Source organism: Salminus brasiliensis, chromosome 1, assembly GCF_030463535.1.
Source record: "Salminus brasiliensis chromosome 1, fSalBra1.hap2, whole genome shotgun sequence".
Taxonomy (NCBI): Eukaryota; Metazoa; Chordata; class Actinopteri; order Characiformes; family Bryconidae; genus Salminus; species Salminus brasiliensis.
In genome coordinates this window covers 57,720,751-57,745,341 of record NC_132878.1, presented here as the reverse complement: position 1 = coordinate 57,745,341, position 24,591 = coordinate 57,720,751, and the positions used below count along the sequence as shown (strand labels likewise).

Below are 24,591 nucleotides of genomic sequence, written 5' to 3'. Positions count from 1 at the left end.
CCAACACATTTTCCAACTTAGACAATAATATGTATATTTTTGCCTTTCCTAAAGAGGGCCAGGTAACACAATGTACATAAACTTAGTGTTCCTACTAGCTTTCATTCTCTATAAAAAATAATTTGACACAACTACTCTAGAAAAACACATCAGATGAGTGATATGTTCCTTGCTTTACACAATCTCAGACTCAAGAAAAGTCTGCTTTTAGGACAAAAAAAAAGCATGTTTGCCAAACAGCTCACTATATTAAATTATAACTTTGATCTGTACATTCAGTACCTAACAAAACAGACGAGCCAACAAAACAGCAATGGTACTTCTTCTCACAAATCAATCCAGTCAACCAGTCAAAGAGACTCACAATTGGTCCTTCTGTATTTAGGACGACTGGGAGAGCTTTAGTGTCCGTTTATCTAAATAAAAAATATAACAAAAGAAGACCACCAACTTTATACTGGTTCCTGTTCTCACTTGTTAAAGGCCGCCTAGTAGCACAATAACAAGAGTCAAATTTAACAGTAAGGATATCAGAGTACACAGAGTACACAGTATCTCACCGCTGCCTTGAAGTGTATTTAAGCAAGAGATAACAGGAGATTTAATTAACATTGTCCTTGTTTGTCTTCTTCGAGCTTAAAAGCTAAAAACTAAGATTTCCCAAACTGCTGGAGGTTAATGGTAATACAGCACATCTTTTATTGCATTTATCTTTTTGCTACTTCAAAAGACATCATGACACCACATGGACAAATTACAGAATGCAAGTGAGAAATGTGAGGTTGAACAGCAGTGGGGATGCATAAAAAATCCTGTAAAATATATTATGTCTTTTAACAGCATCTTTCCAACACCATAGAGGGTTCTGTGCAAGATAATTCCAAGTCCAACATAAGTAACACACTCAACTGCAATCAACACAAACAGAATTTAGAAGCAGAAAACCAACAGTGCTTAAAAGGTCTTCATAATATGCAGCAATTTTTGAGTTTGACAACTTCAACTTCCAGCAGAGGGCAGCGTGAGCATACAACCCATCCTATGACCCCACACTCCAGTTCACTTTGAGAAAATCAGATTTGTTAAAAATGACTTATGATCCCTAACGTTTTGAAAGGCAAAAGAAAAAGCCACTGCCTTATTATACATCAAAACAAAAACAACAACAAAAAATGTATGATGATTATCAAGCTGGTATTCCTTAATACAGTCCACACAAAAGAAAAAAGGTTCATGAGGTCCTATGTGCAAGTCTGCCAAGACTGCCAAACAGTCAGTCAAGCCAAGGAACAAGTTTTAAAGTGTGGTCATTATATCGCGACCTTTACTCTCAAAAGAAATATTACAGAGACTTGGCTGAAAGCCCTTACATCTCATCATGCAGTATTTATTATAGCTAACAGGTCACCCCTCATCTCTCAAGGATATATCCATTCTTTTTTAGGGGAAAAGATGGACTGCAATAGTTTACAGTCTTAGCATGGGACCCACTAAATCAGAGACTCCAGAGGGACATACACCATCTTGTGGCAGTAAGTGGAACAGCAGGGAAGAAACTTGATCCAATGTCCACTCTTCATACAGCGCCGGAAAATCAAGTGCAACAAGGGCGTGGATAAGAACTCAGTGACTTAAACATAAAAAACGTAACAGAAACATTTGCTCTTGGATATATATTCTTGGAAAGCAAGCTTGAAGAGATGGTAAAAGGTATAGCGAAATGTGGTCTCCGCATTTGACCCATCTGTGGTAGAGAACACACACACATGAACTAGGGGCAGTGTGCACACACCCAGAGCGGTGGACAGCCAACTCCAGCGCCTTGGGAGCAGATAGGGTGGAGGGCCTTAATCTGGGGCCCAACAGTGGCAGCTTGTCGAGCCCGGGTGTCGAACCTACAACCCTGTCATCAATAGCCCGGAGCTCTAACCCCTCTGCCCCAATAATAAAATAGAAAATCAGAATATTTTATTATTTATATTTGTAATTTTGCCCAAGAATCTTGGGATGTGCTTAAACCTGGCAGGTTTTGGTGTAAAGACTACAGTTCAACTCCTGGTGAATACCAAATAAAGAGCCCAAGGCTATGGGGTTGGTGGTGGGGCACATTGTAGATTTTCTAGTCTACATTTAGTGACAGTAATAATTGCCATGATGTCCAACTTACTTTTGTCTTTTGCTGTGTGCCCTAAAGCAATCAGTTGTTAACCAATATGACCCATCTGTTTCCACAGTTTGAACAGTAAGTGAATCAGAACTGAAACATAATGTATCGGATTCAAAATAAACTAAATTACATGAACAGTATTTTAGTAACACTAATAAAAACTTTGAAATGAATCTTAATAAATCTTAGATAAAATAAGTACTAGTGACTGCTAAATACATTCTGTGGATTTATCCTTTTTTTTCCTTTATACTTTTTACAGTTTTTGCCTTCAGACTGTTGATGGAGAAAGAAGGGGGAGGGGGGGATTAGCCTTGGGAACAACCAACAGCTAGCGATACAAAAACTCTCTGTGCACGTCACATAAAAGTTTACTGCCTACATCTGTCACTGTTTTCATTTTGCCCTTTACATTTGCCGGAGAGATGGGGGCATTCACCCTGTACCATGCATCAATCAGCAAAAAGCAAAAGTATGTTCACTGTGAATTACAGGAAGATACAGAGAGCATGCATGACTGACAGCAGTGACTCTTTTCAGTAGGAATCCCGATCCCGTGTGGAGTCGAAAGAAAGTCAGAGCATGTGTAAATCAAAATGATTCAAATGTACTGCTTTGCAGTGTAGAACAATGTTGGGTAATGAATTATTCTACATGACAATGAGCCACTAGCTCACTGTACCTTCTCCCATGTGGCTTTATTGCACAGGAGAACCTAGGAGCCAGGAAATGGAGCATTTTCCATTACACCTGTCAACATGAGTGCAGCGCTGAGCAAATTGTTTCCTTGGCTTGATTTTTCTTTCTGAGGACTGAAAGTGACTGAAAGGCAACTCGAGGTCACCAAGCTTATCATGACTTCTCTGAATCACTGAACTCTGCCAAGCCTGACGCATTTTGGGAACACGTCCTGTGGACTGCTGCAGTTAAAACAGAATCTTCTGATCACACTGACCATTGCGAGTTTTAAGTGGAAGATGAAAAGAGGATTTTTCTACAGCAGGATAATGACCCTAAACACACCTTAAAATCCACTGTTTACTACTTCAAGGTTTCCCACTGTTGCCTAAACATCATACAAACTCTGTAGATAGACCACAAGAGAGCAGAGCAGAGCAGCAGGATGGCCCAAGAATCTCACAGGACTAGAAGCCTTTTGCAAATAAACAACAAATTAAAGATTAGCTGGCTACAAAACATGTTTGCAAGCTGTGATACTAGCCACAGGCTATTTTACTAAGTACTGACCATGCGGGATGCTCACAATTTTGCTTTGGGCCCTTTTTCTTTTTGGCTACTTTGAAACAGTAAAAGATGGAAATTAAAAAGTAATCCTGATCATAACAACTGCATCATCTCTAACTAAAACTTAAATATCTTTCTTTATTATTTCTTTCTTTCTTTATTAAGTTTTAGTATTTTTTATTAGTATAATTAAAAAACTCCTCATCAGTGCTATTAAGTGTTTGCTCAGTAAAACAAAAAATATTTAAATAAACACAAATGACTAACACAAAAAGTAGTGGTTTTATGTCACTGTTAAAACATCTCCAAAGCTCTCCTCATGAGAGTTTCATGTTAGATCAGGCGAGTTGGTGATGGAATTTCACAACCTTGTGTCCAGCAAAAACCTGCAAATCTGGCTGACTACCTGACAAGATCTCAACCACTTTCTTCCAAATGAGAATAAGAAATATGGAGATATACACACACAACTAAAAAAAATTACATATGACAAAAACCTTGTATGAGTGGCACAGAGATATAGCCACAGTGCATTTGGAAGCGTTGCAGTTTTGCTTACCAAATCTGAACCATCTCCTGTAGTCCTATGCAATTGCTTCCATCTGAAATCCTCTCAGTCTAATGAGCCCATGTTGGCTGAGAACTGAGAGAATTTTGTACTGGCTTAGATAGCCTAGATTGGCAATGCAAAGCAGCTTTGCACAGCCTTACAGCTCAATCAGCCCTGGCAGTGTAAAGAATCTGTACAAAACCAACAGAGATCTTTTGAAGACTAAAACTCTCTCATAAATGGGTTGGTATTCTACCTAATAAATGAATATCCTGGCTCTTACACCGATATCCCAAACCTGATCAAGAGAAAACACTAATCTTCCTTCTCACTCCCTTTCGCGGCAGGATCATTCTCCCACTCCCTGTAAAACCACCCTCTCCATCTGCTGCCTTGCCACAGGAGGGCCCAGCCGATACTGTGCGTAGCTGGCTAGTACGGCGCTCTGCTCCGTAGGGGAACCTGTGAGTGAATGTAATGAGGAGGTCTTGCTGTGCTGCTGCGAGCAGCTTTGCCCTGTTATGGACACAACACTTGCTTGGAGCCTGCCTTTTATTAGACCTGTTTAGCAGTCATCACCTGGGCCGAAAGACGACCTTGTGAGCCGCACCATACTGACAAGGTGAACAGGACAGGTCAAGAAAGCATCCAGAATTTCACGATCCTTTATTTGCAATGAGGGTAAATTACTGCACTGAAAGGTATGTGCTTTTAGTGCCCATCAATAAACTAAATAATGCTCCTAGACTAAATAAAGTTTTCCAAGTGGACTTATTTAGACTGAAAATGGAAGCAAGTTTCAAGAAAGGAAGGGATAAGCGTCAAATCAGCATTGCTTCAAATGCAGCATTCATTCAAAGATTAGATAAAGAGGATACACTTTTAATACCTTTACTTTTAAGAATGTATAGCAAGGCAAAGATTGTGTTTACAATACACACAGACTGTAATTTCAGTCCATTTGCATCTACTAGTGTAAAGGGTCTTCTGCATGTGAAAACATGTTTGTGGTGGGCCAAAACAAAAAACATGCAATATGCGAATAGAGAAGTTAAGTGTAAATGTAAAATGTATCGCTATCATATTACACTTCACTAAACAAGGTTGGGTTCTGCCTCAGCAGAGTTGAAGAATCATCAGACCAGGCCACATTTTTCCACTCTTTACCCGTCACTAGTTTTGGTGAGCATGTGCTCACTACAGCCTCAGCTTTCTGTTCTTGACTGACAGAAGTGGAAGTGGTCTTCTGCTGTTGTAGGCCACCCACCTCAAGGTTGGACATGTATCCAAGCTACTTTTTCTGCTCACCACAATTGTAAAGACTTATTGTAGCCTTTCCATCAGCTCAATCCAAACTGGTATGCTGAAAATTCCAGTAAATCAAATCAGTCTGATGTGGAAACCACAACTGTGCTACACTCAAATCCCCCCCAAACCTGATGATAATAATCTTAAAAAAAAACAAAAAAAAAAACCTAAAGCTACCGGTCATATGGACATGATTTTATGTACTGTGTACTGCACTGATGCCACACCATTTGCTGATTTGATATTGTTAAGAAAGTTTGAGAGTTTGTGTCCTATTGCTCATGGAGTATATGTATCGCACTGGATGAATGGGTGGGGTTAACATAACTTTTTTGTGGGTCAGATCAAACATACTTACAGGCCCAACTCTGAACACCCTTTTTCTAGAGGTTTACTAATAATTTCTGTTACTTTTCCCTTCACGAAAAAGAAGACACTAAAACCCTACCTATATGAGGGTGCCGTTATGTACTTGAGCAACTGCTCTTAAGTAATACAGCGTAATCCCTAGACACTGGCTCAAGGGCTGATCTTGCTTCAGAAAGCACTAATTAACTATGCTGTCCTCCAAGCCTATAAATACTCAAGACATACACACAAGCACTGCTGGCAAAATTCAAATAAAAAATTATAAATAAATATTCCCATGATCAGCCATCCAGAGCAGCTAAAAACCTTGCTTGGTTGGTGGTGTACACTGGGTACTCACTGCTGCAATGCTTGTCCACTCCATCGCCCTGAGAGGTGCTCCCAGTGGCCTCATCTCCTGCAGGCCTCTTGCCTGCCATGGCAGCTGGAGCAGGTGCCTGCTGAAGCGGGGTCTGGAAATCTGGAGGAGTTCATATAGAAGCAGCACTTACCACAGAGATATTGACAAGCTGGGGTCAGGAGGGATATGACCACACAAAAGTTTGAATGTGTATGTTTGTACTGTATCTGTAAAAAGTTAGCATGCTGTTGAGAAAGCACTGGAGTGAGGCAAGGAAACAAAGTATGAGAGTCAGTCTTTTCATGATTTCTTTTTCTTTACACAGAGGGAGAGACACTGGGCTCTGCCTAATTTAAACAGTATGGAAGTGAGACTATAAAAGCCAGATGCAGAACTATCAACCTTCACTCTATAAAATTGATACCTTTAACATCTCCACTGTGCGGCATAAAATATTCACGGGCACTTCTCTTAAGCAGTTCACACCATAGCCTGCAAAATTCATTCAGCACTGCACAGTGAAAATGAAAAGAAACTGAAAAGACAGCCTGGAGCAGACTAACCGAGGTGTCTGTTTGTTGCTTTGTGACAGCAGACAGATATTTAGTCAGAATTATTAGTGACTGCAAGAATACTGGGAATTTCATATTATAATCGCCTGTTATATTTGGTCTTCGAGGCGTCCTCCACACACACACACACACACACACACACACACACACACACACACACACACACACACACACACACTTTATGATGAACGAGCTCAACAGAAAAGAAAGACAGCTACCTAAGGCTAATGTTCTGACCTACCGGTTCAGCTTTATTCTCTACTGGCCAGTGTTTGCAGTAACGGCAGTAATTACTGTCCCAGTTTTCGTCCTGGGACAAAATAAATAAATAAATAACCAATGAAGTGTGGCCATTCTGTTTTTGTCCTCTTACCTCTTTTCCTGCGGGACTCTTTGATCTCTTCACACATGCGGTCAAACTCTGGGTCCAGCTCGGAAGCAATCATTGCATGGGCTGTGTCCTTCAGGCTGCATGCTCTGTGCCGAATAATCTTATCTGTAAAGAAAGAATTACACGTTACAGTTGTTAGTCCTTAAATACAAACATGAACTTCAGAAATGAGGCACTAACAATTACATACAACTAAAAAAATAAAGTATTTCCACTACCTCCCAAAAAGCAGGAGTCAGTGTTTAGCCCTTACATCAGCAGAAGGGGTGCAATGACTAATCTACATTGTCAACCAAATGGGAATGAATTAGTTGGTGACGTTTACACACGTCAGTTGTGCACCGACTAGGATGCATGTGAACCATGGATTAACCACCAAAGTTTACCCATAACATTGTGGAACACAGTTTTACGGCTGCTGTTACTGTTTACAGTAATAATTTCCTCAATCTGGACGCAGAGCTGCAGTTAAAACAGACTGAGCAGCTGTCTGTTGTCTGTGACGTGAACATAGAGCATGTGAATAAAACCACTACGGTGCAGTGACATCTGTGAGAGGAGAGCAGTGTTATACTGGTGTGAGCAATGGGAGTCTCATATGGACACAGGCGGAGTGTAAAAAAGCAAAAATCCTTAAGTAAGTCAACCTCAGAACGACGTACTCCACTATTAACTTTTACTGTGGAATGGAATTAAAGATAAAGGAAAAAAAATGGCGTGAGGGCGCATTCATCAAACAGGCCATGTCAAAATAAAAGTTACAACAAACCAACAAAACCAGGCCATATCAAAATAAGTCACCAACACAAACAAACAGAGACTGTGTCAAAATAAGTCAACACTACAAATCAACAAATAGATATTGTCAAAATAAAAGTCACTAATACAAACTTTCTTTTTTGCTGATCATGAGGAATGATTAAGAGAAAACTGATTTAGTTTTATATTTTATTGCTGCTACTTTGCACTTCCTTTGCACAAAGAAATTGGAGTTCTATTTTCTTTTACAGTAATTTGTTGCAGCCCTAATTAGCAGTACTACCTTTTAGACCAGATTACAGCGGGCCAATCAGGCTGTCAAATACTCTTTATTCATTATTCTAGCCTAAACAAACAATGAATAAAAAAAACAATATATAAATTATATCATTTTGTGATATAGACAGATGTTGTAGATATGTAATTATTATATTCTAGAACTTAGAATTGCATGGCTCAGTTCCTATGCATTGGTTCAGTTAAGTGGGGACCAGATATGTTTGCTCTACATGTCCATAACGAGATATTAGTATCTGTAAAATTACAACTGTTTCTGTGAAGTTAACAAACATCTTTACACCGGGTTAGTCACTCTGCTGACTGCTGTGCTGCTAAAGGATGATCTTCGCACACTGCTGACAGACTGAAAGAGTCACAAAGTGGTACTCTAGTGACAACACACTAGTAGACATGGTGTAGTATCAGGAGTGCTCAAAGATATCGATACAGAATAGTTTGTTTGCCAGCATAGGGAACTTAACCCCAGCCTGCCACATGGAGAAAAGATGTTGCCCACTACATTACACCAACTGACAAATTAGTACTGCATTCTTCAGACTCCACTATGCAATTTCCTCTATTTCACTGCAGCTGGGCTTGCCGTTTGTACCTTCTATTACTTCCAATATACACTTTGGCTGAAACATTCACATTCACATTCAGATGGTAACCCTGTGATGGCCTGCTTTGCCATGAGAGAAGATGGATATTTATCAGTTATCAGTTCTAAAAATGTAAAGTGTCACTACACTTAGCCATATGCCAGTTTAAATATAGTGTATAAATGTGTTTGTTTAAGAGTATGATGGGTTTGAAGTAGTGAATTGGAGTGTACACACGATCATGCAGTGATGGTGATTTTTGGAAGCTTTTTATCCACTTGATTTAAGATCAGTGAGGTCTTGTATAGGTCTGTATTTTCCTCCCTCCCGTTTGACCCCCTCACAGTTGCTCAGTACATAGAGGGGTCATGACAGAAAAGGGGTTACAGGGATAAAAGGGATAAAGGGGTTACAGGGATAAAAGGGATAAAAGGTTTACAGGGAAGGTCATCATTAATCTGGGATCGGAGAGAGAGACACAAAGATTATGATCTACCATGGTTGTGCTCCTAATTAGAAGGAACAGCAAATATGATGCTATTGCTTTAAATATGACTTCAGACAGCCCAGGAAAAATGCAAGGAACAAGAACATAAGAACATGTGGCTCATTATGACTTTTAAAGTTCAGATGAATATGCTCATGTTGCTGATACTGTTACTTAGGACTCTCTTAAATGTATTGATATCATTTCGAACTCTGAACTTTAGTGTTTCTGTCAGGACATTGAGGCAAAGGACACTTTGATTTGCAGACCTTAAACGTAATATTCATGGTTGAGTGGGGAAGTAATGCCAACAAATGAAATTATGATGGGGCCCTGGTTCCATATTCCCTAGGTCCAAATGCACCCAAAGCTGCCTTGCTTCCCTCATTAAAAGTAGCCATTTGCATTTTGTACTGTCCCTCTCATTGCTCCTTTGTGGATACTGCATTTAAACAAATGACCCACACTGTCCCACTAAAAGGGAAGACATGATTTATTCATGATCACAGTCTACATTTACCCAACATCATTCAATATGCCAGCAATTACTCCTGGAGACTGAGACAATTAAGCTACAATAGAAATATTTAATGCTGTGCAGAGGAGAACAGTTTATAGACTCATAATTAAAGGCCTTATAGATCCTTTCTGTTTAAGCACAACAGTGTTTTTATTTTTCTAATTGGAGTTCTTGAGAGTGTGGTCTCTTGATTCCAAGCAATGTAAATTATTCAGAGAAAGGGGAGCATAGACACCATATGTCTAATTTTTAAATAAATATGGTCATGGGTTGCGTTTAAATAATAAATGACTTCTTAATTGATATGAATAGAAACGCTAGTGGTGGAGCAGTGAGGTAAAGGAGACAAAATCAAAACAAAAAATGATTATAAGAATTAAATAAACTTTCTATACTTGAAGTGAAATAAACTTCAAACATTCAACTTCAACAAAAATATTGTAAACTTCTACACATCCTTTTTTAAATATGTAACTAACTGATATATCAATGACTTACTATGACTTTAGTTAGCTTCACTGATTTCAAACTTTCTTCTGTCTTCATAATATGTATCTTCATAACTGTGTGGCTACAATCTTTTTACTTCAAGTGCTGATCAATTACAAACATCAGTGCAATCAGTGAGACACTGTATAAAAAGCAAAGAGCTTATAGTTTTGTCTTTTTGAAGAGAGACTATAAGTCTCTTATGGACATCAGAGGACAGAATACACTGGTACTCTGAAAAAAAACTGCACATTTTCATGTAGACATAAAAGTTTGACATTGGACTGTATTTCAATAAAATTAATGTTTATTGTTTATTGTTCAGAACATTCTCATCTCTGTCTATAATGAGACCCTATGTGACCTAGTCAGATTTTAGAAATTCTTTCTATTACTTGTAAAAACATACTCAAGTGGATTAATTGTTTTGGTGCTTGAAATTGGTTTCACTTTACAAAAGTAGTAGAATTGTATAATGTGTAGTGGAATGGGTTTCGGGGTGTCCAATGCTCAGTTCCGCACAAATCCACCAATTACAGATAAGAGACAGATGACGGACACAAGAATCCACCATTTAGAAATGGCAAGAGGCAGAGAAGAGTAGCCCAGCTCTGGCCTCGCAAATCTGGATGGTCAGTCATGTACAATCTATCAGTGATATGCAAGCAAAAAGGACTCTACAGATTCAGGAAATGTTTGAACCATTTTCCTGCGCTGTAATGCAAAGACAATAATAGAAATATCAAATTTGGCTCATTATATTAGTTTAATTATAATGGCTACAACTTTGCCAACCCTTCAGACAGTGCAGACAGGACTGGTCCTGGACACAATGTATTGTATGATAAACTGTAAAATATCTTTTGGGTCAAAATATTAATATCAAATAAATAAAAAATATATATATCCTTATTTCAACACAACATAACTATGTACAACTTTTCCCCCTACCTCCTGGATCCTTGTCTGGATTATACTCCAATGCATTACTGCAGATGAGGTCAAGGTCCATCAAAAAATCCTTGGCAGTTGTGTACTTGTGAGTGTCAATCTTCGTCATGATAGTGGACAGGTCCATAGGCTCTCTAATCACCTCAAGATAATCTGACACCTGAAAAAGTGATCAAAATGATAAAAGGTGTTAAATGTTAAAAACAGCAAAAAAATGTTCTGCATCACTGTATTTAGCTATAGAAATCTCAAAATGTCTTTTTATTTTCAACAAAGGCCAAATAAACTGCACTGTAATCATGTATTTGTAACAGTAAATATATTATATTTATGTTTTAGTGCTCATGCCAAACAAGTGCTTTTAGATGCAATCTCAAATATGATGCTTTGAGCAAGTAAGCTGCTAGCCTGTGATAAAACGATAATCACACTATTTATTTGGCCTCAGGCACCAATGGCTCGCCGCTAGATTGCACAGAAAAAGCCCAGCAGCAGTTTGATAAGCACACCTCCTCAATGTCCACAGGCTTGCTAAAAATCTGGAAGCGCTTGTCTGTGGCCAGCCGCTTGGTGACGTCCCTGAGAAAGAGTCGGAGCTCGCGCAGGGTGTTGTCTTCCTGCTCCTCAAGCCGCCTTTGCTCCTCTGGAGAAAGCTGCCGAGGGCCAGGGTCTTCTACTAGGGGCAGCACCTCATAATCACACACTGGGGAGACACACACAGACACGCACAAATTACTTACCTCCACTTTTTTTTTCCATGTTATGAGAAGGAAAACTACTCAAACATACTGTATACAACAATAGCATTGCACTTAAGGAATGGCTTGGTCTATTTCAAGAGAAGTCTTGATGGTAATTCTTGAGTCTGATGCACATCCAAAATACAAGCAATCCTAGTCGTTTGACAGGGTGTGAAAAATATCTAGACTAAGTCTAGATACTCTTAAGTGTTCTAAAGTTAAGGTAAGGTAGGTTGCTGGGTCAGAATTTCCCTCAATTAAAGGTGGAAGTAGTCACTTAAACTTAAACTACAGAAAATTGAGGAAATGGTTTTGATAAATTATATAAATTTTGATAAATTTGATAAATAAAGGGTTTCTTTGTTTGGAGAAGTCTTTGTGTGACTAATCAGTGGTACCAGCCTCAAACAATTCAGCATAATTAGGGGCAGGTTTTTTTATATACTGAAAGGAAAAAAAATATATGAAAAAAAGTATGCTTACTTGCATAAATATTCAATTTCAATGATATTACACTAAAGTACAATTTTTACCCCAAGTACGGTTAAAGGCCAATTTTGTGGCCTTTTAGAAGGGGAGAGAGATTATTCACTTTATTTAAATCACACTTGCTGATGTAACCATTTGCAAACCTTTGAAATTACATATTCAAACAAATTGCAACATCTATTTTGCCAGAGGAGAGTCAAATGATCCTCACTAGGACCTTACTAACAACTGCCAACAACTGCTAGTCAAGAGAGAGTGAAATATGACTACATCAGCAGCAGTTAAAGTAATGTTGGTGCCTAAGATAGCAAAGTATTTTTGGATTTTCAAACTGGGTAAAACCTTTGCTCTGACTATAAACTCAGATTTCTTTACGCTTGCTGAAACTTGACAAAATCTGAACCTGAGGCTAATTTCAAATGTACAAGGTCTATGCTGAAAACGCCTCTGCACAAGTAAACACATTACTGAATGTGAGGGAAAGAATATGCTGACGCTAAACTTCGAGCTGCTTCACGCAGCCAGGGGGAGCAGCCGGCAGTAAGTTCTAGGCAAACAGCCTGCTCAGAAGCCTGTGCCCCAGTCTCAGCATCGGCAATTTGCTTTGTAGAGGCAGGAGCCAAAAAACAGCCATGCTAACAGTGAGTGTAATTATGACTAATGGTAAGCGCCTGAACACGCTTGTCTCTCTAACCCCGGCTGTACTCCAGCTGATGGAAGTAGGGCAGCTGTTATATTCAGTGAGACCTCCAAGCAGCTCCTAGGAAGACCCACTGTCTTGCATCAATGGGCTTTCATGCCTGCATTTCCATTTGAAAGCCCATCTTTGCCATCCTGCCCCCTACTGAGAACCCTCCAACAAAGTAATGGATTGCATGGAAAGAATTCTTTAAAGAGAGATGTCAAAATTAAAGTAGGGCTGTGTGTGATGCCTGATAAATAATGCCAAAAATGTCAAAATAATCTGACAAAATATCATTATCGCTGAACAAAAACTACGACTACAATGACAGCATACTCATTTTTGTTAAACATAAAACAGACTGTAGCTTTCAAGAGGGTTCCTGAAGGCATACAATTTAACTAACATGAACCAACAAATTCATTTAATATATAATATCAATCATAATTATACTTGCAAAGGAACTTCAGAGACTACATAACAAAATGCTTTTATTACAGTATGTCATAATAATGACTGCTTTTAGTACCTGATCTAACTCCAGTGCATTACGGAGCAGAAATAGAAATGCTGGGGATGCTAAAGACAAAACAATGTAAGATGCCTTTATTTGTTTCTGCAACTACCTGAGAAATTACAAATCAATCATTTTACAGACTGCACACTCGCTTGACTGACTTATGTTGTGCTCTTTCACTCCTACCCAAGAGTAAACAAGTGGGCAATCAGAGACAGTTGGTAGAACTTAACTATAACATTCTTATTAAAAAATAAAATCTCCTTGACCTAACTGGAGGTTCAGACTACAACACAACATTGTTACAAGGTTGCTTTGGGTGAAAACATGGGACACTGGGACAAAATGAAGAACCAGCTAACAATTATACTGTAATAAAATGAGCATGAGAGACGCTAGACTGTGACAAGAGAGCTGCTGCTTCACAATGAAGCTGTGCCATGTGCAACTGACGTTACATACATAACTTAGGCTGGGACCACTTTTTCCGTTATTGCTAAATATTGACAACAGCCATGAATCTGACAGGTAGAATGGATCATTTTTACCCTTATCCTTAGCAACACTGCAACCAAACTGCCTCAAATAAATAAATAAAAATCCTTAAAAAAAATTCCCCATTCTTCTAACCAGTCATACCCCAGTATATCACCTTCACCGTCTGTCAGTCTGTCCCTTACACCCACACTCACAAACATGCACACAAAATCTTTCACGGCCATTACTAGCTCCACTCCCTCGCTCAGAGCATGCTTAGCAGTTGGAGGGACAGTGTGTGGGGTGTGAAATCCTTTTAAACATTGGTCAGCCTGGCAGTAAATCGAATCACCCCACAGTCATCCCAACTGCATACACCCCCGGCACTGACGGAGCAGGGAAAACAGGGAGAACCCTTACAAAAATGATGAAATGTGCTGGGATTTAGAAAAGAATATTCAACATATGAAATAATATGAAACTCAAACTGTACCAAAATGTAATAAGAATATATAACAGTTTTGTCCATTGTCCTACATTACTAAATATAAGAGCAATGGTAAAGCTATTCAGCTATTTCAGAGTTAAAGCACTTTTTACAATCATGGTCATTTAGTTCATCCTGACCAGCATTTACTCTGGTCAGGAAAAGTAGCAGATCGGAATCACCATTATTATAATATAATTTAAGTTTTTTTTAATTGTCATTATATTTATACAGTACAATCTACCTAGCCTCATTGACCCCAGCTTTTTAAGCTGAAATTTAGAGAGTAAGGTCAGCAATATCACAGCACCCCTGAAGCAGAGCGGGTTAAGAGCCCAACAGTGGCAGCTTAGTCCAAAACCATGTGATCAACAACCCAGCACTCTAATCACCAAGCCACCAAAGTGAAAGTGGTTTTGTTGCTTTGGACAGTATTTATTAATTTATTTTTTAAATAATGTTTTCATTACTGTTCATTTCATTAATTTTCACATTTTGGAATAACAGTGAAGACCAAAACTACTATTAGCACATTTACTTATTACAATCCCCATCAGAGCTAATTAAATCCACCTTCCCTCATTACAACAACTGATTTCCTAAAATCCATTAATAAAGGCAGATATTACAATTAACTAATTCACTTTTAATGGAGCATACATTTTAATAATCAGGACGACAATGAATCAATCAGGATGGCTGGCAACATTTTCCAACCCTAAATGTCACTCAAGTTTCAACTGAAAACTACTTGTTAGGGAGTACTTTTTTTTTTTTACAAGCATCTTACTGTCAGCGGTTTCAGAAAACTTATATAACAAAGTTTGATAATGGAGACTGTACATACTGAAGATGTATGTTTTAGACTAACTGACATTCAACAATTTGGTACTGAACAGATAAGCTGTTTTTAACGTAGTAATATGATCATATAGTACTATAGTATAGTATTGGGGGGGGGGGGGGGTCATTAGCTCAATTTAAACATCTTAACGGTAAAAAAAAAAAAACAACGTGACCGCTGCACTAGTACCTGCCTTGTAGGAGCTAATGAAGTAAACCCGTATAGCAACTGAGGGGCAAGATTTTGTAAGCTAAACGGTTGCTGTCCCATACATTTTCTGCAATATTATGTAATGGATACCTGACCAGTGATTTATGGAAATGAATAATTGTGTGCGTGCGTGCGTGCGTGCGTAAGTACAGGTACTTTATTAATCATTCCAGGTGCACACACAGTAAATATCAGTTTACAATGTACCTTTTCTTCTCCGGCGGGGTGGTGGCCTGGCTGCTTGCACCAGTATGAGGTCAGTGAAAAACCTTCTGCGGTCTTCTTCCCCTGGTGTTTGTAGACACACCACCTCTTCATATGAGTGACTGAAGATGCATTTGACCTACACAAACACACACAAACAAATACATATATAAATAAGAACATCTAGAGCCATTCACCCTTTAAAGAGACAATCACAGGTACTCTTACATAACCCCTTTTCACAGTGCCATGGTTAAACCCTTTCAACCCTACTCAAGAGGACTATGGTAACCCTGCGTAATAATAATGCATTCAAGCTGCCAACAAACACCATCACCTTGACTTCAGAAAACTCATCCCCCTTCATAACAAAAAAGTGAAGCAACTGAAATGCCTGGGGAAACCTGTCAGCTTGTCCCCCCCCCACATCACACTTTGCAGAGAGTGAGTGCATTTATTTATTTTTACATTTTATTTACTTTTTCCTGTACTATTTTTCAAGTGAAGTGATTTTTTTTTAAGCGTAAAGAGCATAGCAGGTGACGTGTCAAGTTCTCCTCATGCTGCCTTCTCTCTCCCAGCAAGAAGCAGTGTTTTGTTCAGTCAATACTTCAAAACTAACGTTTGTTTGTAAGCATTCAGTATTTATAGGCAGCAATCTAAAGCATAGGCAAAATCAAGCTGATGTGAGCGCTACCTTATTAAACATTAAATTCAGATGTTTCATTCAGTCGCATTGCCACAGGTGAATAAAATCAAGCATCTAACCTTGCAGTCTGCCTTTACACACATTAGTAAAAGAATGGGTGGTTCTAGAGAGCTCACAGAATTTCAGTGTGGTTCTGTAATAGGAGCCAATGCTGTAACAAGTCAGTTAGTGACATTTCTCCCCTCCACAATCAAGTGAGAGAAGTTTATTAAAAAAAGTGGAAGCATTTAGGAACCACTTCATGGGATGGGTTTCCATGGCCCAGCAGCTGCATGAAAACCTTACATCACCAAGTGTTCTGTGGATTGATGAATCACATTTCTCTATCTGGCAGTCTGATGGAAGAGTCTGTGTGTGGCGAATGCATGGAGAAGGTTACCTGCCTGACTGCACAATGTGTCAACTGTAAATTTAGTGGAGGTGGGATAATGCTATGAGGTTGTTTTTCAGGGGCTGACCTATAGGCATCTTATTTCCAGAGAAGGGACATCTTAATGTTTAAGCAAACCAAGACATTTTACCATGAACAATTGTATGCTTCCAAGTTTCAAGGAAACTGTGAGGAAGGCCCTGTGCACCAGTGCACAAGGCAAGGTCCATAAAGCCATGGTTCAACAGTGCTTCAATAAAACCGATCACCTGCATGTTTCATTACAAACAGTGTAATTAGTCTGGTTTAACTGGATAAAGTGAAGCACATTTACATTTTCTATAAAAAATGACTGTAGTAAATATGGGAGTGTTTGGATGGTAGTTTTTGAAAAAATCCATCACTACTGATGCATTTTGTCTGCGCTCACGTCTATCCTGATGAATATCGTCTATTAGGAAAATATCTTTAAATATCGTGACAATATTTTGAACATATCGCCCAGCCCTAGTTCAACCCCTCTGGTGTGAACAAGAACTAGATTCAGAGACAGGCCCCTTGCCCAACATCAGTGTCTGACCTTACAAATGAGATGCAACTGGAAGACTCGGGTTTGCGCTCAGCCACAAAGGGGACATCATTTTTATGAACGCAGTTCCATTTTACAGTTACGGCCGGATATATTGAATTAATTCTCGCTATAAAGTCCAGCGCGCAGCCTGGATAGCAATAAGTGTGCTGCTTTACTGGATCAAAGCACTACTCTGAAGTTTACATGGAGAGTACAAGGGTACAGGAAAAGGCGTATAAAAACCACTCCAATATAATGAAATCCAAATATCACAGTATGTCCTTATCTGGCATACACAGAGGCATGTCAAATACTCCCCAGAGCTTGTACAGAATGACACAGAGAGGAACTGCAATGTATCATCAAAATAAGTGTTGCAATTAAAGTTGAGTGCAAACCTGCGGTAAAATACCATGCCATATCAGGCAAAGGGTTCAAGTCATGGCTTTAACCAAATCTCAGTTCACCGCACAATCAAATGATGCATGTTTTTTGACAACCTATTCAGGTAGATGACATTTAATATGCAGCTGTAAAGACGAGGGAAGTGTACAGATATTCAGTTCGATGGCAGTATCCAAATACTGAAAAATCAAGTATCTGGCATGTTTCAGTATTTCATGTTTTAACAGGTCAGTGATATAAATGTAAGGTTTTGTTTATAGTTGTTAAAAAGAGCTTTATGTGAAGAAAACTGATCACAGCTGAATTCCCAAAGAAGTGATCCTAGACATTATATTGGTTGATTCTCAAGTCTAACGTCTAAATAGTCATGATATGGACAGTCATTTTTGTAATGAGAGTGGGGCACCATGTAACCCAAGGTAAAATGTAACATGGACAGCCTTTTAGCCTGGTGCAATTAAGACAACCAATGGGGTAAGTTGCACTACTTGCACTTACTGCTTTTGGTCAATCTGTTCACAGATACTGGGTGCTGGTAACAATGTTTATGTTGCACCAAAGATGTAAATATTTTTGTGCCAAAAATGATCTATATTAATAAAAAGGTTTTTAATGAATCAAAATGTTTTAAAACCTTTTTTGTATTTGTACACACCTTTTGTAAAAAGACGTCAAGTTTTTTTTTTTCTTTTTTCTGTTTTTTTTTTTTTTTTTTTTTTTACAGGAACCAGTAAAATGAGAATCAAATTCCAAGCGAAATCCATGGGAAATTGAATTTTTGCCATTGGGCTGCAGTGCAACAGGTGCACATTAGCATTATGCCTTGGGGAAGACACTTAAAGACATTCAAGGAGTGAAACCCAAAAAACCTAAAGGCATGCTTGTGAATGAGAAATGCTCTCTTTGCACATTCCTGGTTAAAAGTCAAGTCTAATGTCGCCATCCCCCCAAACTATTTACGGCTTTTGCTGATGTGAAATGTTCTACACAGGAGAAAATGTCAGACCCTGCAAAAGCAAGAGCACAACAATCATTACTGCATGGATGTGTAATTATTGCTTTGAAACCCTCTGCTGAACAACGACAAATGTAGCACTCCACAGCCTTAGAAAAACACAGTCCAGATCAGTTGACTTTTTCCTTTCCCAAATTCAAAGCTTTGCTTCCTTAGCTTGATTTCAGCTCCCAGTAGTCTGGAGTCCTTAAGGAAGTCAGGAAGAATGTAACAGTCAAACAAAGCGGGTAAAGATCTGACACTCTCTGACGTAAGACAGGATCTCAAAGGTACAGAGTAGACCAACAAGGACCATCCTCAGAAAGACAGATTTCAAAAAATGTTTTCCAAACACCAGGGGAGGGAGGAAGCTGTCATTTGGGAACTAGGAGGGGGGAGTGTCTTTTAAAAGGTGACCTCTCTAATGAACTCAAGAACTTTTAGAAAGAAGGAAACTTGCACAGAGAACAGCAAATCATGTTGAAAGGAGGCGATTGCTCAGTGGGAACACCATTACAGAAGTCTGAGACTACTGACAGTTCTCCAGAAATCAAACCCTAGGAGAAACCAAGTACACATACACTCATACACTACCTATTTTCATGGCAGATGTTTACATGGAGTGCCAGCACCTGTTTTGCTTCGCCAACACATTAAGCAGAAAGGGCTCAGGCTTTCCTTTAATATTCCAGCGCAAGGCAAAATGAGGCCCTGCCCCTGACGTGCAGCACTGCAGAGAGGACAGCTGTTGTGCCAAACATGCCAGAAACCGTGTGACACGACAAACTGTTGGGAACTAAATATATGGCCATCTTCTCTTCTTACCTCCACATGCTGCCAAAATTTCCCAAAAATAAAATGGTCAGTCATGCAACCTATACTTAAACTTATAACATATTGTGGGTGGCCGTGACTTTAAATCTTATATATTACATATTATAAAATGTGTTTGTGTGTTTTATGTATTCAATTAATAAATACATACAGAGATACAATGTAGATTAGAGTGCTGTTTCCTTGGTTTGTAATGGTATTGTGAAATTGCAGTTACAGGAACCGGGTAAGACAAGCTGAGGTCTGGAATACCAAAACAACTTTCAAACTGGACTGCTTGTCGTATTGCTAAAAAAGGCAAAACCTTTGTTTGACTGCAAAAGATATAGCACACCCTGGAGTCGTTGTGCGCTGTTCTACTATGCATTGAGACATCCTAAACACACCTCTAAAATCCATATTGGACTACCTTAAAAGGCGTAAGCTGAAGATTTGTCCATAGCCCTCACCATCCTCAACCTAATCATCGAAAATCTGTGTATGCCAAACGAACCAAGAACCTCACAGAACCAGAAGCCTTTTCCAAAGAAAACTGGGTGAAAATCCCCAAATAAGAATCAAAAAAGGCCAAAAAGTGTTTTTGCCAAAATTGAGTTTGTAATGACCATGAAGGACACCCTAACATTAAAGAAATGTCCTTTAACTGTATGCCTTTCAGACAATCTGGTCATCTTTTACTCACTTAGTTATTCACATTATTTCCTTGCTCACACTATAGGATTTTAAAAATCCTAACTCATCATGTGTGGGTTTCTCTCATTTTCAGCATGACATTTTTCACAGATTTTTCTGTCCTTGATTGTTGTTAGTTCAAGTACCCACACTACGCAATCAGCCCTGAATGGGACACCAGCCACTTTCAGATTTCAGATGCGACCTAGAGTCCCAATTGCCGGCTCTGAACCTCAAACATTAGCAGTCTGCTATGTTTCCAATCTTCTCCTTAATGAATCCCAGTATAATTTGTAGTTTATCAGCCTATCTGCTTTTGTTAAAATGGAAACAAACAGGATGTGCCAGTAGTGGGTTTGAAGAAAGCTATGCTATGGCTGAGAACATTTCATAGAAACCTGGTAGCAAACCAGATGTATTTCTAGCTCGATGATTTATATTATATATATATATGAAATAATAATAAATAAAAAAAAAAAAAAAAAATATATATATATATATATATATATATATATATATATATATATATATTTTTTTTTAGCTTGTTTTTTTAATTTATTGTATCAATGCTTGCTTATATTTGTTCATATAATGTGTGGGCCAGGCAGAAATTCTGACCAGTGTGGCAGAAATATTTGCATTTCACTGTATAGATTTTCACTGCTGTTGAGAGCCATGTTATGAAGTTAGTGTTTACATATTTATTACCACTACTGTACTCTTTTTAACATTGATTTATGTTCTGTCTGTTTGATCATGTTGCTTTACGCTGCTGGCGCTACCAGTGGTTTGTCTGACTCATGAAATAAACTATTCTCCAAATTAGTATGGGTTGTGGTGCTGACTAAAAGGAAAAAAAGCCTTGAACAACAAACAGTAATGTAAAATAGTTCTTTGCAAAGAAAATGAAATTAATTCAATTCATTCAGTGTTCTCCTCTAAGCGTGTTAAGTTATTAGATGACACTGCATTAGCAGCAATTTGAAGAGATGTGGCTGGCTGATTTCATGTGAATTGCCTGTGACTTGAAGGAAAGACATATTAGCCTTCTTCCTTCCAGCGCTGGTAGCACCGTGTGATAGCGGAGGCCTAGCTAGTGGACGAGAATTGTAAAAGACAACAACAGCCTAAAGCCTAAAAGCTCACAGTCATCTGTGTCGGCTCCAACACCTGCTATATCACCTCTTCTATTGATGCAGAGCATCTCAAAATAGTCGGCCATTGACTGAACACGTCCCCTCAATAGCACATGTACACAATACTCCAACACACTCAATGTCCTCTCAGAGTCTTCGCTGGGGCATGCGCAATAGAACATGGGTGAAGCTAGAATTATTTGCTCTACAGACCACAAGAACCAGCTCTCCTTATTATGAGATTTTGGTGCCATTGCAAAACTCCCCATTGATCAATGTATGCCTCAGAACAGAACCCCACCAACCAGACTGAGTGGACTCTCAATCTCCACTGACAAGGGTTTGAAAAGTCTTTCAACGCATGGATTGCCTTTCAAAACTCCAAGGGTAAATTTTTAAGCATTTTTTAAAGCATCCAATACAGAAGTCAAGGCCACCTCAGAGCCTAAGGGAGAACAGATTCAAGGGCATCCCAAAGCTTGCGTAAAAGAGAAGCAGTTGTTCTAAAGTGATCTGAGATTTGTATACTCCAAACTGGGCAAAATAACAGGTTGATGCACTGCAGGTCACGTCACAGTAATGTAGCATGGACCTTTAAAATCGTAAGTTAGAAACAAAAGCTGAACCAGAATCAAATGAACAAGGAACTGAATATCGTCTTTTCCAGAACAATTTCAAGGCAGACTCAAAGTGGTTCAAACAACATGGACAGAAAGAGACAGAATCCCAAGAGGGACTACAAGCTAATAACTGAGACATCCTCATCTAGAATCAATTAAAAGTCCCTCTTCCTGGGTAGAATACATCAGCCTTTAATGAACGTACCTTGGAGAGAACGAGTGAGTAGCTTCTGTCAATAAAATTAGCAGCCTTTTCCCTCTCTGCACTACCGTGCCCTCCTGGTGGGCAGCACTCTCTCTGGCAGGGCTACGATCAAAGGCTTTGCCACCAGCCAATCATGCTCCCAGCAGCGCACTCTAGGTAGCCTGGGCTCACAGCATGAGTTTCTGCGGGCTCTTGATGGCTCTTTGCAGGGTGAAATCATGGCCCTGCCAGAGCAGTACCCCATTGGTGTAATTAGGGAGGCTCTTTTTTTGATGTGCTCTTTCACACTGCATCCCTTTTTCTCTCGCTCTTCTCCCCGCTCCCTCACTCAGTCTTCTTTTTAAACTAGGGAATTGATTGCAGTGTTCCTGTTGTCCTTGGTGGAAGAATAGAAATTATGGATTTGAGAAAAGAGAAAAAAGAAGACCCAAAAAATACAAACAAAAGAGAGAAAAAAGGAAACCATGTTGGCAGTGTGACAGAGGAGAACGAAGGACGATCATCAAAAAAGTGTTCCTATTGATATCAGAGCTTTGTAGTGGGAGAAGAATGTGAAGATCAAAAGTGAACTCATTTTTCCCCCAGAAATTCCACATAATAAAAGTTTTTGGTTCATTTATTAATTGTGGACAAAGTACATGCACAGCGTTGTACAGTAAAATAGAAATCCAAATTTAGTGTTTTTCACAACGGGCATGGTCATGAAGCAGCTTTACAGAAAGGATATCAGGTGACCGTAGCAAGTTAAAAACGCAGAATCAAGCCGAATTACGACACAGAAGTAAAGCAGAAAAAATTAAAATCATGGAAAACTATGACTAATATGAGAACAAGCCATGGGTTACACAGAACGACTGAAGGACCATAAACTATCAAGGAATAATTATACAAACTATAATAATCCATTTATGAAAAAATATAAAAATGTGCCTATAAGGAATACATTTGGTGAAACACAGCTACAACCAACCTTGGATAAACCTGGTTTTGTTTTTTTTAGTTCTCGAATATAGTTCTGTCTTCCTGTACCAGTCCATTGTGTACCTTGCTGTGCCAGCAGCAACATGCCAAGCATATGTAAAATATGCCAGGCAACTGCATACCAGGCTATTTAACTGTTAACCACCATTTACCTTTTATATTTGTATCTGATTCATACAAAACCTATATGTATTTACACCTTAAGACCAAGCAGCATTGTGGGAACATATTAATAAAATAAGGTTTACCGGTGCATTTTATCACTTATGTGAAAAGTAGATACTGCTATTTTACCTCCTTTGCATGCACAGTTAGCAATCCATGACGAGAAATTTTCAAAAACTGGTCACATGTAGGTCAACAAATTACGCACTCTCAGCTGACCTATATATTTAAAAGGCAATTCTAGATCTGTTTCAAGTAAAAACTGCCTACTCTGACATTACAGCTGTAGCAGTAAGATACTATAAGAGAAAAGAAGTACTTGCTTGAGAGGTATTAGTGATTAGTGGTGGTTTTAGTGATTTATGATTTAACAGTAGAGTTCAGTTCAACTGAGCACAACCATGTAGTTTAGCACTGGCACTGCCCTTAATATATGAACACTTCTAACGCACTAGGCTTTCTGACAAAGTCCAAGTATCAAAATCATGCATATAAACACAGAAATATGTGAGAACTGGTATTTTTTGCTCCCAAGATCCCTCTAACCCCTCATGGCACTTGTGAATTTTACAAGCTAAGTGACACACAACAGCCACTGAAATGAAAGAAGCATGTGGACTGAGGTGGTAGAGTGTTGTTACACAAAAACAAATAACAGAGTGTTACACAGTACTCATGAGACGTGTCCTGCCTGCTTCACCAAGGTTACATAGCGCAGTGGCCAGCATGTTCAGTCCTAACTAGCAGACACTGTTCACGGTCAGTGGAGCATGACAATGATTTTAAAGCTGTTATATCTAGAAAGGTTGGTCTATTGGTCAAATACATAGTCACAGTCTTTGACAGTGGACTGTGGAAGTCTTAACAAGCTAATTACGGTGTGAGACCTTGGTACAAGGTATCGGAGAGCTTATTTCTTATAGTGTGCTCCTTTTAAGTGGTGCTCCATGTATTTAAAAAAACAAAAAAAGAAAAACTATTACTATTTACATATTTACAGAAAAGTCCGGCAGCGGCACTGTAAAATATTAAACAATGCACTCTGCTGTGTGCAAGACATGTAATTTGGGCAAATTGCAAAAATCTGATTGATTGTGCAGTTTTATTCTTTTTTTTTTAACTGAAGTTGTTCCATGCACTGCCAAAGCTGATCAATTACCTTTGTGAATCACAGCCATCCTATTCAGCAGCACGGATGAATTCAAAGCAAGGTCTAAAAACACATTTATCTCATTTCATTTACTCTTCGA

The 24,591-nt window shown here is 38.8% G+C and overlaps 1 protein-coding gene across 4 annotated transcripts in view; it reads right to left on the bottom strand.

The window, feature by feature from the left end:
- The window catches only part of atad2b (ATPase family AAA domain containing 2B), a 76,746-nt gene that overhangs the window by 31,891 nt on the left and 20,264 nt on the right, over positions 1 to 24,591 (bottom strand). For all 4 annotated transcript variants that reach the window (XM_072683159.1, XM_072683165.1, XM_072683177.1 and 1 more), the window contains exons 20-24: positions 15,683 to 15,818; positions 11,539 to 11,732; positions 11,030 to 11,189; positions 6,925 to 7,047; positions 5,980 to 6,099 (exon numbers count right to left, since the gene is read on the bottom strand). In XM_072683159.1, the coding sequence (XP_072539260.1) occupies positions 5,980 to 6,099; positions 6,925 to 7,047; positions 11,030 to 11,189; positions 11,539 to 11,732; positions 15,683 to 15,818 (733 nt within the window). The remainder of the gene's footprint in view (positions 1 to 5,979; positions 6,100 to 6,924; positions 7,048 to 11,029; positions 11,190 to 11,538; positions 11,733 to 15,682; positions 15,819 to 24,591) is intronic.